This window comes from Pyrgilauda ruficollis, unplaced genomic scaffold, assembly GCF_017590135.1.
Source record: "Pyrgilauda ruficollis isolate IOZ18807 unplaced genomic scaffold, ASM1759013v1 scaffold61, whole genome shotgun sequence".
NCBI lineage: Eukaryota > Metazoa > Chordata > Aves > Passeriformes > Passeridae > Pyrgilauda > Pyrgilauda ruficollis.
Genome location: NW_024527822.1, coordinates 3107001 through 3122050, shown reverse-complemented (window position 1 = coordinate 3122050; position 15050 = coordinate 3107001). Strand labels below are relative to the sequence as shown.

The following is a 15050-nucleotide window of genomic DNA, read 5'->3' as shown; positions in this document are numbered from 1 at the left end:
CCACCTGGTAGGATATGAGGAGGGAGAGAGAGATCTGTCTCACACAGGCCGTGTGGCTGCTGGCCAGTCAGCAGAGATGCCTTCAGTTGCCATCAAGACCTCCAGCATCATTTTCTGGAGGTGTTTGTGCTTCCAGCATCTGCCAGCAGCATGACTGATCTCCAGGCTGGCCCAGCTTATGTGCCTTTGTCTCTGTCACTCAATGGAATTTACTGGGAACAGGGTCTCTGATATCCTTGCCCACACTGCTTCTGTGGGATCTGCTCCTGCCCGTCCTTCACATCTGATTTAATGAAAGGAATGACAGATACAGTTGCCTCATCACTTCCATCTCACTTTGCAGTGAGGATGTGGCTGGGTAAGACCCAGAAAGACGTTTTCTGGACATTGTCAAGGAAGCTCAGTCTGTGCCCAGCAACTCCCTGGACATCCACTTGGACATTTCCCCATCCACAGGCCCAGGATCACTCCTTTTCAGAAGCCAGGCTAGCTTTATTTACTTTCTACCCTTCCTGCTTAGAAAAATTTCCTCAATTCTCCACAGTCTCCAAGCTTCTCCTTTCATGGTTCATTACATTCTTGGCTAATTCTGCTATCACCCCAGTACGTGGGTTATCACCCACATTTGTATGCACTTACATTTTCCAATTGTTTTCTTTGTAGCTGTTTATCACTAACTGTTTCTACCCTGCCTGAATTCTCTCCTAACCACTCTGTCTCATTTCTTTACTCTTTCTTTGCAGAAAAAAAAGGCTGGGATTTTTTTGGGTTTGTCTGTTTGTTTGGCTTTGGGTTTTGGGTTTTTGGTTTTGGGTTTTTTGGGGTTATTTTGTTGGTGTTTTTTTTAATGAAAGACACTCACTATCTCATCCAGTCATTCATTTCACCCTCCTCCTTTATAATGGACCTGGTTTATTACCAGCACTTCTTTTTACAAATACCAGGGGAAATAAGCCTTTCTTATTCTCCCAGTAATTCCTACGGTGAGCAAGTATTATTTTGCTTTCTTTTCTTTTTAGTTGTGGCTGATAATAATTTTTCTCCATTGCCTCCTCCTTTACTTATGGGGGTTTCACTGTGACATTGGTGAGCCTGGAATCAGAAAATGAAGCCCAGCATCCTTGTCCCCTTCCCATTCACCTCCAGGGCTGCCTACAAGGCATTAGAACAGAGCTGTGAGGAGGGGCCTGGTAGGACCCTTTTAGGCTCTTGACTGCCCTGATGTGCACCAGGATGATCCACCGAAGTGGAGACAGAACTTGCTGGTGCCCAAGGTTTCCCCACTGAATCTTTATCTGCTCCTTGAAGTGTCCTCTCCCTGTCCTTCTGCTGCTGACATGGGCAAGTGCTGGATGTGGTGGCTGCTGTGACTGACAGAGGGGACCAGAGCAGAGGATCCAGGCAGCTTCCTCGCTGTGTCCCAAGGCATGCTGGACATGGAAAACTTCGCTTCTTAGGGACACGCACTGAAGTTGGCTTCATGTATAGGCTCTGAATGTACAGACTCAGCAGGGAAAGCTGCAGAGGTGCTGAAGGCAGGGCGAGTTTTTCTTCTGCAGATGAAAAGTTATTGAATCTTTTCCATTCCCTCTGAAATAGCCACAGTTCTATCACAAACCTAATGCTTGGTTATGTCTTGCATCCTGTGCTGACTCAAGAAGCAAAGTCTCCTCTTGGGTGCTCACCCAGAGTGGAGAGACCCTCTGTCCTGCAGGACAAGGTGTATCAGACCCTGCCCCATGGCCCAGCCGAGTCAGGGGCCAGTCCCAGCCACCACTGGTGAACTTGGGACCACACTGAGGCACAGGAAGCCAGACTACCAGCAAGGAAATAAATGGGGTAGCACTGATTTCCTGTGCCTTGGGAGCTGCACCTACACAATGCATCACGCTTTTACTTGGCTTCAAGGTTAAAGCAGCTTCCTTGGCTATCCCATTTCTCTCTTATCCTGACCACTTGACTCCCCATAACATCTGAGCTTTGCCATCAGGCACTGAGCAATGTGACCAACATCTGGCAAGTGAAGTTCAGCCTCTCTCTCCTGACCTTCCCAGGGGAAGAACTGTCTGTCTGATGTGTAGAATTTTCATAGAGTGATTTACATTTGAGTGTGTTAAGCCAGAAGCTTCAAAACATTGTGGTATGTTCTTAATATAGCACAGATAATTAAACTGATGAGAACATCCAGGAAGACCAATATGCTTCAACTCACCAGTTCCTTAGGGGAGGGAAATCCAGCATTGCTGGATGTGTGGAGGATCTATTGGTGGAGCCAGCTCCTTTGGCTGCATCCCTGAGTACAGATGGAGAAGATGAATGCAGCCCATGTACCCAGTATGCTTCCGCAGGCATTCTCCTTCCCCAGTCTCAGCACATGAGGATGTAGGTCTTGTTAAGTTTAATTCATTTCCCTGCACTCACAATTGGTGTGTGAAATAAACCAGGATGACTTAATCCTACGCATCCGACCTAGCAGTATTATTTCCTTTATTTACTTTTATTAACGTTAGGTTTGCTAACAGAGGAGTTTTTAAATAAATTATTTTAATGTGTTTAGAAAATGTACTACAAAAATAAGCATTCACTTAACTTATTAAATATTTTCAGCGATGAAGAACTGAAGAACTTTGAGTGAGGATGGAAATAAACATCCTCATTCAGGAGAGATTTTTCAAAAGCAAACAGAACATAAGAATGCAGCTAAGCTAGTATGTCTTGGGAAATTATTTTTCCTTTTCCACATCAGCAATAACAGATCAAGAGCATTTCCAAGCACCAATTTTTGTAGGCTGCATGAAGGGAGATGGACATTTCTACAGTTGATTTGAAACTGGATGAACTAGAGCGCTTCAGAGGTTTACAGTCGAAAAGATAAATGGATTGTGTGAGCTGTCCAATTTCATTATGTGCCCTAGCCAAACTCTTTCCTTAATGTTTGATAGAATTATGATCAAATATTTCAAAATAAAAATGCTGACCTCTGTAGAAATTGTTGTTGACCTTGTCAAGGTAGGTTTAATGCTTTAAAAGAATACCAACAATCTCTCAGTGATATAAAACTTCAACAGGCACTACCAAATCGAAATATATATAGAAGGCAGCTGGTTATTCACACTGGCCGAGCGCTTATCAAGCCCCATTGTCAGCTGAGTGTGAAATGGATTCCTGCCCAGAAAGCTGGCTCTGAAGCTTGCTTCATGTTCAAGTTTTGATTTGCCACATGTGATACAGTCAGATGATTTAAAACACAGTTGACTTTCTTGCAGCAGTTGACTACCCTGTTTCAAAATTATACACATCTCCAGAAACTGAAAGGCAAATACTTATGAAGACCCAAAATACTTTAAGCCAAATATTTACAATACCGATTATCTGAATAAATTTGTCACATATTTTCTTAAAGTAGGCCACCTCACTTCCAGCCCAGAGTGCTGCACAGAATGCCATATCTGTATCTTTTTTTCTTTGCATTAAGACAAGGGTTTGAACCAAAGCCCTGCACACAAACCCTCTTAACTCCCCAGCATGTGCAATTAGCATCTTGAGCTGCTTCAGTTTGTATTTATTTAGCATCAATCTCCATTGGAGAGCTCCATCTAATCTGGCCTCTGTATCCGTCACTGCTGCACGTTTCGTGCGAAGGAAGGTAAAAAATCTGAGCCCCCAGTTCTGTGACAAAACCATGAGATATGTTTAGCCTCAGTAATATCATTGCTTGCTTAAATTGATTGCAGATAATGACAATGAAATCCATCTCTGTTGCAGGGGCATCTTCCACAGGTTAAATGCCTTTGTGTTGAAAAATGAGACTTTTCTGACTCTTTGCAAAGATGAGGGAAAGAAGAAAGGGTTGTCTGGTTAGCCAGGCTTCTTTGAGGCTGTGGGAGCATGATTTGCTGTGGCCTTCTTCAGGTAACCAGTGCTGATATAGCCAGTGCTGCTAAACCATGGAGATCCAAGTGCCAAACACACCCAGTCCCAGTGACCTGGAGATCAGGTGGAGTGGGAAAAGCTGAAACCACCGTGACCTTGAAAGTCAAGGTTTGCTTTAAAGCACAAATGCTTCACTCCCCTGCCTGTATGAAACTGATGGCCCTAAGCCAGTGCAAAGTCCTCCTGTGAGTGGGTATTTTCCTTCTGCTCTGCTGATCTATCATCCATATTTTTCTCATTTATACATACAAATCTCATAGATGCTTCATGCATGAGAAGATGGGAAGCTACCAGATAGATTACTAATAGGTTCAAGACATTGAGGATGATTTAAAGGGCTAGTGAATCTGATCATCATAGATGGGAATGGCTTTTCTTCTGCTCTAAAGGAACTGAATTTGCTTGAAAGTTGCTTGTTTGGGTCCACATAAGTGAGTACCTTTTCTTCGCACCATTCCTTCTGACTTAGTGCCTCATAAGTTTGCTCTAAATTCCCTGAAAGTTTAAAAAAAATCGGTCAAAACTGTCAAATTTGGGACGTATTCTCATTAAAACTGTATTAAGCCACAGCATGCAGCTCCTGATGTTACTATAAAACTTCTCATGGAGTTAAGAATAGCCTCCTGCAAGCACAATATTTGCTGGAGTAAGCACATAGAGGAGCAAGCAGCCAGCCAACCTTGCCTTCAGGAGTGTCTTGTAAAGCTCAAACCAGATTTGATGTTGTGTTAGGATTTGGCAGAAACCCAAAGAAAGATAATAGAGGAAGGATCTATTTCTTCCAATAATCCAAAAACAAATCTAGAAAGTTTTAAATAAAGAAAAATAAAAGTTGCATGTGCAAATTGACTTAGGGCAACTTTTTAACTTGGTTCACTGGTGTTTTCATGGCTGATTAGATGAGCTGGCAGTGACTTTGGCAGTGCTACAAAAGCCATTTTTACATCAGTCAGCATAAGGAATTCCACACTTTCCATCAAATCCCTCCAAAAAAGAATTCTTCTTTTCCTTCCAATCCGGTTTTGCTTCTGTGGTTGGCCAGATCTTCTCACTCAGTTCATGCTCCTGGCCACAGTTCAGTTGGAAAGGACTCGAGGGTGCTTGAGTCCTCACACGAGGTTACCCTCTGTGATCTTTCTCATCCTCAGAAAAATATCCCAGGGGGATATGTGAGGATTTTGACCACTTTCCTCTGGAAATGCTGTGCAGAAAGGACGGCTTGTGCAGGCACAGATCAGCACTCTGGCACACAGGAGAGGCACTGGGGGACACAGGACCTGGCACAGATACTCCATGAAGGAGATGTGCATCAAGCCTTCACATCCAGACTGCACAGCCCAGAGATGCAGGGAGATCTTGGGGGGTCCCAGGAAGAAATACTTAACAGTGTGCTGCTCCTGCTGGCACCCCACGTAGTCAGGGCAGACCAGGACATCAGTTTGAATGCCAGGCACAGCATCCTTTCCTCTCCCCAGCCCTGCAGGAGACAGAGAGCCAGATTCTCATGTGGCACTAAGGCACCAAATCTTGTACTTCAAGTCTATGGACAAAAAATATGTGATCAGAGCCAAACCTGGGGTTTTCCTTCTGCCATCCTCAGCACATCAGCCAGGCTCTTTCTTTAATGTGGGGAATTAGCTGTTCCCAGTGGAGACAGAGAAGGGATGGACTGGGCAGAGAGCTGAGGGAGGGAAGAGGGAAGTGCTGAGGCTTTTGTCGTGGATGGGAGAAAGATCTGAGCATGGAGCAGATTTCCTGTCCCAGTACCAGTTGCAACGGGCTGGCCTCTTTGGATGCAGTCACTGAAAACTCTGCTGGAGTTGTGGGATCATACAGATGGCAACAGAGAGGAATGGGGTCACTGGGCATTGACACAGACCCCTTCTGAATGGGGGAAGAGTGCAGCTGCCTCTGCATCAGACAAGAAAAGGAGGAGGGATGCTAGAGACCCAAGTCTTGTTTTCATCCCACCAACTGCTTCTCATTTTGGTTTTGACATGAATTTGCCATGCAGACATGGCCAGCTCATGCTTTTTGCTTTCTGTGACTGCAAAATTATTAAGCAGATTCCCATTGCTAATATACAGGAGAATTAGAGAGTATCAGCAATGCCTTCTGAATTAAGAGATGGAGTGTCAGGTATCAGCTGAGCCCACAAATGCAGCTATCTGTGAATATTTCTGAGGCAGCTTGTCAGTAGGGTGTTTCTAATCCTTTTACCAAACAGATTTTTTTAGAAAACTTGGGAAATTTTTTGTCTATTTCTCTCTGACCCTAATAAATCTTAATTCCCACGACTTGCGGGTGTTGACTTTCCAAGAAAAAACGTCAATGGCACTCTGTCACCACCCTCCACATTCCCGAGGCGGCTGCTGGAGGCAAGTTGTCTCATTTGCTTATGTAAATGAAGAAAAGAGATTTTTAGAGCCAACCTCTAACTCTGGGAAGGAGGTGCTGCCTGTGCCAGCACGAGCAGTGCTCCTGCCGCCCGTCCCCAACACTGACGGAGTTCAGCTGTTCCGTGATAAAAAATAAGGCTTTCCCTCTCCAGGCATTTTGCATTTCAATGAATAATTTTTCACCCAACTACATCCCAGCCTGCTTTGATTATGTGCACTCCATAAATTGACATAATAACGTGGAGTTGAGGAATAGAGGCTCTATCCCGTAAGGGGAATTGCAGCCCCTAAAGCCCCCAGCCTTTAGCCTGAGCAGTTTTGTACAATATTATTACCCTGTATTCAGATGACATAATTATCAAAGGTATTTGGTATATTACCAAATACCCAGTAATACCTTACTGGGTATTTACACAACATTATAGGGAGTGATTTCGGGTTTTTCATTTCTTGGAAATGCATGGTATGGGTTAAACAAGAGGATGATAGAGCTGTTGGCAGACCCAGTTTGACAAGAGGAGAACTGCAAGTGAGGGACAGTTCAGTGGCCTCTGGATGAAAGAATTACGTGTTCCATGTGCGAGGAAGCAGGAGAGGGAAGGAGTCACAGTCTGCTGCCAAAGCCCTGAGGAACAGAGTCAGAACACACAGGGCCTGTACAGCTTCTTTACTGCCCTTATCTCTGTGGTGTTGGACCATAGGGTTGTGGCTGGTTTTAGCAGATGATCTAATTCATGGCGAGGACCTGGAGTTTGCTTCATTAGCAAATGCTAATAGTCAGTGGAGGGGAAGAATTGTGCGTGAAGCAGCGTTTGGCACTTTCATTTCCTCCTGATTACACAGCCCAAGGCTCCAGCAGACCCAAGAAGCAGCACTGTTCCCTGCCTGGTAGGACTGCCCGGCACAGCCACGGGTGGAATTCCTCTGCATTCATGCAAAATGTTCCTTTTCCACCTCACCTCTCCTGCTGAGGGACTGGCCACACTGCACGCATTCCCCAGCCTACGTTGCTACTCAAGGCACCAAAAACATGTTTTTCAAACATTCAACCTTTGAATGTTGAGCAAAATTTGACCAAATCAACAGGACTTGAGGGGCTGGTTTGAACTAAACACGCTTCACAGTCCATCCTGCAGAAACCAAACCTGCTCACAGCTAAATACCAGTGGTTTGGGTCCTGGAGCCTGTGCCTGGCCACAGCTGGATTATGGCACAAAATCAGTGCTGAGCCCCAGTCCTGCAGACCATCTTTGGCATTGCAGCACTTGGCTTAGCAGTGTCTCATCTCTGCATTCTTGTGCTCTATTGCACTGGAAGTTCCTCCAGCAAGGAGACAGTGGATGGTAGCAGTGTTTTTAACCTTAATGAGTGAAGCATTGCTTGGTGTGAGTTAGGTACCTGGTTCCCACAGCACAACATGTGTCTGTGCTGGATGGATTTGGGTGGCACGTGTCTGTCCATATGTTGAAACTGTACATTACCCAGAAACCTTCTGCTGCAGAGAATTAGAGAGAAGCTATGACATGGGGGAGGGGAAACAGATAGGCTTGTTTGACAGTTAATAAAACAATGAAATATACTTTGTGTGTGCCTGAGTTTCTAGGGACATACCAGCAGCTGCTAATACCGTGTCATCTGGTTTTTATTCATGGCACTGCTGGACTGTGGATAGATAATCTCTCTCTATAACTCACTCATTTCTAAGCTTAATGGGAAGCTGTCATAGAGAAACATGCTTCTCTGCCAAAAGTGGGCAGTCTGTCTTTCCACTGGGGGAGCACATGATTCCAGAGTTCCTTGCTCTGCTCAAATCGCAGTAACATTGTCTTTTAATTATATTGAGTATTTAATACTGGAATGCTTGTGTTTCTTCTGTATTTTCCATAATGACTGGCAGAAACAGCCCATTCTGCCTCTGTCAGACAGAGGTACTCCATCCCTCTGGTCATCTTCATGACTCTCCTCTGGACCCACTCCAACAGGTCCATGTCTTTGCTGTACTAAGGGCTTCATAACTGGATGCAGCAGTCCAGGTGGGATCTCACCAGAGCAGAGTAGAGGGGAAGAATCACTTCCCTCGACCTGCTGGCCACGCTTCTTGTGCTTTAGCACAGGACACATTTGGCTTTCTGAGCTGCACGTGCAGAATCGTGCCCAGCTCTTCATCCACCAGTACCCCCATGTCCCTGTCCACAAAGCTGCTTTCAATCTCTTTATTCCCCAGCCTGTCTCTGGGTAATACCAGATGCCAGGGGTTTCCATGACCCTGTGTGTTTCACTTGACCCTGTTGAACCTCATGAGGTTCCCATGGATCCACTTCTCAAGCTTGTACAGGTCCCTCTGAATAGCATCCCTTCCCTACAGCTTGGGGTCAGGCTTCTCCCAGTCTATAAGAGATCCATCTCCCCAGAAGTCCTCTTCCTCCTCCTCCCATCCTGTGGCTAGCACATGTCCATAACATGCCAGTATTATCACTAAACCTGTGTGACAGTGACTGTGGCTGGTGTTAGGAGGCATCAAAATGGGGTTTTCATATCACCTTGAGCAGCAAAGTCTTTCTCTGGATCACCTGTATCTCACATCCTCCTTTTCCTCTTGGCAGCATTAGGGAGATGTCCCATGAGCAGACCCCAGCCTGCCCCCCTCAGTGGGTACAGCAGCCCATATTAATGAGCTCATGCTAATATGAACTCTTCCAATAAATACATCAAAGAGCCATGAAACTCTGGGATTTTGACATTGAATCAGTTTGAATCATCATTCCTCATGCAGCTTTCCTTTTCCAAGGTGCTCTCAGGCTTGTCCTTCCCCTCTCTGCTTGCCTTCAGCGCTCTCTGTGCTCTGCTGTTGTTCAGGGAAGTTGCCATCGTGTCTAACTGGGAAGAGACACCTGTAGAGTGCCTCTGTGCAGAGATAACTGGAATGCATGGAAGAGAGACTCCTCCCCTGTGGTTAATTTGCCAGTGCTGAGTTCTCCTTTAAATAGAGGCAAGGAGATACAGACAGAGCTTGGACATGGCATGCATTGATGTTTTCTTGGTGTAGTTTTTGCTAGCACAGGCTGTGCCTGTAGTCTAGGGTGTGGAGTGGGCTCTTTAAGCAATGAGGAATTGCAGGGAGACATCCCTTGGAGTGTCAGCCAAGTGTGATCCCATAGGGACCTTCTTGCATTGCCTTTGGTGCTTTTTCATCATCTTTCTTCATGGCAAGTTCAAGTCACAGAGCTGCTACTAAAGCTCAGCCCTTTCCCTGCCACCTCCTGACACCACTAATAAAGCTCTCCCTTTCCTCTAAGTCATTATTAGAACAAACTTCAGCTCTTTTGGAGGGCAAGGAGGGAATGAGTTCACTGCTTCAAGCCTGCAGGGTTGCAGAGAGCCCCAGCCATGTGCTCACTGTGCTCCTCACTGCTGAGGCTCCACAGCATTATCATTCCAGACAAGCCTCTCTGGCATGGCCCAGGGAGCAGGGAAGGATGTCTGGGTCATTCTACTAATAAGGAGGCAGCCCCTAATGAGTCCATCTCTGCTCCCCTGCCTCTTCAAGAGGGAAGGAAGAAACCTCAGAGTGCTGTGAAGTCAGGCTTGACTTCACAGCAGAGTTGTCTGCTCTGCAGAGTATCAGGAGTCCCCTGGACAAGGTTTCGTGCCATCATACCTGGCAGGTGGATCCTGACATATTAGGTTTTATAGAAAATGCCATGTCTGCAAGTCCAGGAAGTCTAGGCTGCAAAATGTAACTTGTTCCAGGCTGAAGTAGCATTTGGAGAGTACAAGTATGGATCCAGAGCCAGGAAAGCACTCAGGTTACTGCCATGCAGAGAAGTCTCAGGGGCAGGGTTTGGATAATAAATGGCCAGTGTCTGTGCCAGAGACTCGGATACACAGGAGTGTGGGTCCCTCAGCCTTTCCTCCTGGCAGAAGAACTTACCAGGAACGGACTCTTCTTCCCCAGGGCCACAGCTCCAGAGTGCTGGGACTACAACTGGGTCCCTGCTGATTTCTCTAGTAACAAAAGAAATTGATTTTCAGAACACTGTTCTTTACATGCCTTTCTGCAAAGAGGGTCCCATATCAGGAGGGAGCAGCAGGGGATTCCCTGGCTGTGTAATGCTGCTCTGACAGCCTACCCCACCAGCAAAGCTTGTTCAGCCCTCACCAGTCCAGATGAAGGATTTCTGCTGGTGTTCCCCATCCCAAGTTCAGGCCAGCCAGCTGCAGCTATGACAGTCCCACAGGCTGCTTTTTGTGATACAGGTTACATGGAGGATGCCAGGAAGGTGTAGGTAGGAAGGGAATCAGGAGCAGCAGATGCAGAGGGGTCTCCAGTCTGCTTGGGCAGCTCCCAGGGCGACACAGTCAACTCTGTAGCTCTGCATCACTGAGGACATGGTTCAGCTTCTGCTTGGAATGCCACCTGTTACCCTGATTTATTTCTGTGGGATGCACAGGGTGCATCTTGCTGACCATCCAATTGTATTGAATCCAGAAGGTCCCAGGCCCACTTTCTATTGATTTCCCTGCTGTCACAGACCAGTCCCCATCTCCTTCAATGTGTCTGTGATGGAAGTTTTATTAATGCAAAATTTTCCCTCTGGAAAATGAAGTCCAGAAATTAATAATGAATTAAAACAACTTGCCACAGGCATTGCTAATGAGCTCTTTGTCTGTGCAGCTCTCATGAAAGGAGGTCATTGCTCAGCCGTTCCCATCGCGAACGGCAAGAAGATTAACCGCGAACATCCAGCGTGCGGGTCTCTCCTGAGACAGCAGGACGGGCTGCAGCTCAGCTTCTGCCTGGCTGGCTTGTCCTGCCTTATCCCTGCTGTGCAGGTTTGTCTCGAGGAGTCTTTACCACCTGGAGAAGACACCTTCCTCCTCTCCAAACACTCAGGTTGCCTGTCTGTGTCAGGAGGACACCCAAGTCATTCCACTGGAAAGGACAATAACCTTGCAGAGCTTAAGGGGAGAGTGGAAAGTAATCTTGGAGGGGACTAGCTGGGCTTAACTTCACTGCCATAAGCCTCTTCAGGGGCTCTGGCCCAGAAACTAACCTGGCACCATTCCAGTGCTGGGTCTGCATCTATTGTTCTTTTCCCTTATCTTGCAAGGCAAAGGGTTATCCTGCCTTATCTGCTACCACAGGCTTTGGGGGAGGCCCCGCTGCAAGGGTATTGGAAATTGTGGTCCTGCTGAGCCTCAGGGGGCTGTGCTGGGAGAGGAGCACCCACTTCTGGGCAGTCACACCATGCTGACCACCTCTCTTGGCTTTTTCAGCCTGGTCTCACTCAGCAGAAATAAGGAAGCAGCATGTTGCATTTACGCATCCTGGGGTGGGTGGGTGAAAGCTGGTGGTTATGGGTGCTGCTCCTCTCTTGATAGTTTGGGGTGGATACATCAGTGCATGGGGCAAGGAACGTTGAGCATCACTTCTCTATGATGTGACTGAAGAGCAGAAGGGACAGAAGGGACTTTCTCCCTTGTCCAGTGTCCCTTGTGGCAGTGTTGTCTGACTGCAGCAGAGGGACCCACACCTTCCCCATGTCCACAGGCAGCCTCTTACACATCAGCTGTTTATTGTTCTGCTTTCTTGCAAAAGCTCAACCTGTAATTTCCATGTACTTAACCCAGGCTTGGGAAAACTCTGCTGTGTTTGAGGCATGTTCCACCCCTCATTCCCACCCCTGCTGTCTCAGGTGGGACACCCAGCCAGGCTGACTGATGGCTCACTCCCTTGCTTGGCAGCACAATTGCTCGTTTGTCAAATAACTGAGTCACGCAGAGCACTGGGCACCAGGCAGTGACAGCCACGCAGCTCCCAGCCTGCAATACACTCCAGCATGGGGGTGCCTGGATTCACCTCCACCAACTGTCCCCGCCATGGCCTTGGCCATAGAGGAGTCAGTCCTGCCATGCATTCCCACCCCTCCTCTTGTATCCCTGGGCTGGGAAGAAATCCCTCTGTGGTGCAGAGAGAATTTGGGCCACCCAAAAGAGAAAGGAGCAGGGACCCTTGGGCAAGGGCAGGCGAAAAGCAAGGCTTCAAACTGTATATTGACAGCAGGAAACAAACCCTTCTTCCTCTCTCCTTTAAAAGTTTGTGCTTGTTTGTCTGTCACCCAATGCCCCCAGTAACTACCTGCACTGAGCCCGTGTATCTCTGAATTCACCTGGCAGTCTTGCCATCCTCTTCATCACAATATTTGTGTATATCATAAGTCAAACTGTAGCTTGTCCTTAGAATGCTCTGACAAAGAGAGGTTCATCTTGCAGGAGACAGGGATGCTGCAAATGTCCATCCCAGCCAGCACAATGCCAGGAGGAAAGTAGCTGAGCTGCCCCCATGAGCTGGTGTAGCTGGTGTGCTCTTTGCTTGGGTCTTTGATTGGACTCAGGGGGACAGGGGACCTGACCATGGTCCCATGCCTGCTCCATTCATCTCAGAGCACCATTTGGGAGCTTTTTCAGGAGTGAGGGTCAATGCAATCACCAGTGTTGTCATAGCAGAGCCTCCAATAGTTGTGCTTGAGAAGTTTGACTTGGGAATTAAAATTAAGCTGGTTGCATGCTACCTATTTGTTATCACCCAGGCTGGTCCTCCTACACAGCAACCTCTCTCATATTCATTCAGAGGCTGCCTTAAGCCAGGGCTGCATTTAGGCATAGCTGTCATTTCTTTCATTGCTGGCATGACCTAGAAACCCTCCATGCGTTGGATGTCCCCATAGGGTGGATAGAAAATGCTGTAATGCTCATGTGAATGCCAGGGAAATATACAGAGAAGTAAGTTTGTCCCAGCTGAGTCAGATACTGTGATAGTGCTGAGTTTAGGGACATTTTCACAGTCTGAGTCTTATTAATCTGCTTGAAAGTTAGGTATAAATCAGAGGGGTTTTTCTACTATAGCTGTGTTTGTTTTTATAGGACAGAGCAGTTGATTAGGACAGCAGGGTTCTGATGTCCCTGCCACCTGTTTTCTGCACAGCATTATAATTTCACCTCCATTTAACAACAGGTTCATGTCTGGGGTAACTGACTCAGCTGCTTGGCAAACTCATTGGGGCACTCAAGCCTGCAGACAGTTTTATTTTCACTGAGGTTTGCAGCACAGAGATTTGTAGACCAAATCCTTATAAGTGGTCACCAGGGAATATTGTTGGGATCTCTGACCCCATCTGTGCCAGTGCTGCTGTAACAACTGCAGCTCTGGCATCTGGGACTATTACAAGGCTGCAGTATCTGGATCCTTTGTACCCCTGTTTCCTACAAGAGACAGGACGAGAGCTGTGCTGTTGCCAAGGCTTCAGAAATCTGGTTGGAAGAACCAGAGCCCAGAAGAGCAGATGGAAATTCATAGAATCAGGAGAACACATTAGAGTTAAAAGACAGTTAAGGTTTTGCAGAAAAGGCAGTAATGAACCCTCCTCTGTTTCTCCGAGCTTGGCTTTTATTGTCTTACAAAGAGTACTTTGAAAGCGTGTGCTACTTTCCTGTCTTTCCTTCCAAGTGCCTAAATTTGAGGATGTATCCTTATCACTATACGACAAGCAATAGTGAATGGGAAACTATTTTGTTCTGTCATTTACTTCTCATTTGGTCCTGTCACATCCTATCTTTTGGCACTATGTATTTTCTTAGTGTTATGAACGTATATCTGTGCTGTGTGTGAGAGAGTGGGTGTTTGAATTGTGTTTGCAAAGGCCCTTGATAAAAAGCTTTAACAAGTAAAATTATCAGAGAGGCAGAAGTGGGCTGGTCCTGGTAGATCCGAGCACTGGCAGGCAGCAAATCATCTGTCTGCAGAGACATTAAGTGCTGAATAGGTCAGAATTGCCAGGTTTTTAGTATTTACCTAGGAGGGAAACTACTGCTCATTTCAAGGAGCTAATGTTCCTTGCAGATTTAGCTTGAACACCAGAGGGAACATAAAAGCAACAGCTGTGGAGTAGTTTCAAGGATAGTGTTTTCCTCCTCAAGCACACTGCAGTTCTATCCAATTCTCCTCATTAATCACTTTCTTTCATTTTTGTTTTTCAGCCAAAGCTTTTGGCCAAGGAGCTGCTTGACTTGGTGGCATCTCATTTCAACCTGAAGGAGAAGGAGTACTTTGGAATTGCATTCACAGATGAAACGTAAGTGTGAGAAATCAAAGACTTAAGAGACAGGTATTGATTACAGAAAATCTTGGTGTAGAAATACTGTGTACACCAAGGTCCTAGACCAAGGTCTAGGGAGGCATGGACCAATTTATCACAAAATTTGAGGTTTTGTCTCAGTTCAGGCCATATCTATCCCCAGATTAAATGTCAAGAATAAAATTTGCACCAGAGAAGCATTAAAGGTCTGCCAAAGGCTATGATTAGTCCCAGACCGTGACCCTTCAGTGCTACTGCAACACCCTGTTACATTTTTCCAGCTGTTTTCTCTCAGGAGTTACACCATCCTTGGCATATGAACTGTGTCTTGTATGGACACCCACCTTGGTTTGCAATAGGTTTCTCTTTGTATGTTAATCAGGAAGAGGTTTCCCACACCGAAATAATTTTTAAAAACCAAGATTTTCAAGCCAACACTGTGTCCCCAGAACAGCTGAGTCAGCGGTATTGCTGTCACGAGCCAGTTCCACTCTCCTGCTGAAGTAGCAGGGAAATGTAAATTATCTGCTGGAATAATGATTCAGTATCGGGTAATCAGAGGCTGCTGGATAATTGCACAAAC

At 46.3% G+C, this 15050-nt stretch overlaps 1 protein-coding gene across 2 annotated transcripts in view; it reads left to right on the top strand.

Moving 5' to 3' along the window:
- FRMD4A (FERM domain containing 4A) overlaps positions 1–15050 on the top strand; it is a 209949-nt gene that overhangs the window by 98353 nt on the left and 96546 nt on the right. For both annotated transcript variants that reach the window (XM_041483774.1, XM_041483776.1), the window contains exon 3: positions 14370–14464. In XM_041483774.1, coding sequence (XP_041339708.1) covers positions 14370–14464 — 95 coding nt within the window. The remainder of the gene's footprint in view (positions 1–14369; positions 14465–15050) is intronic.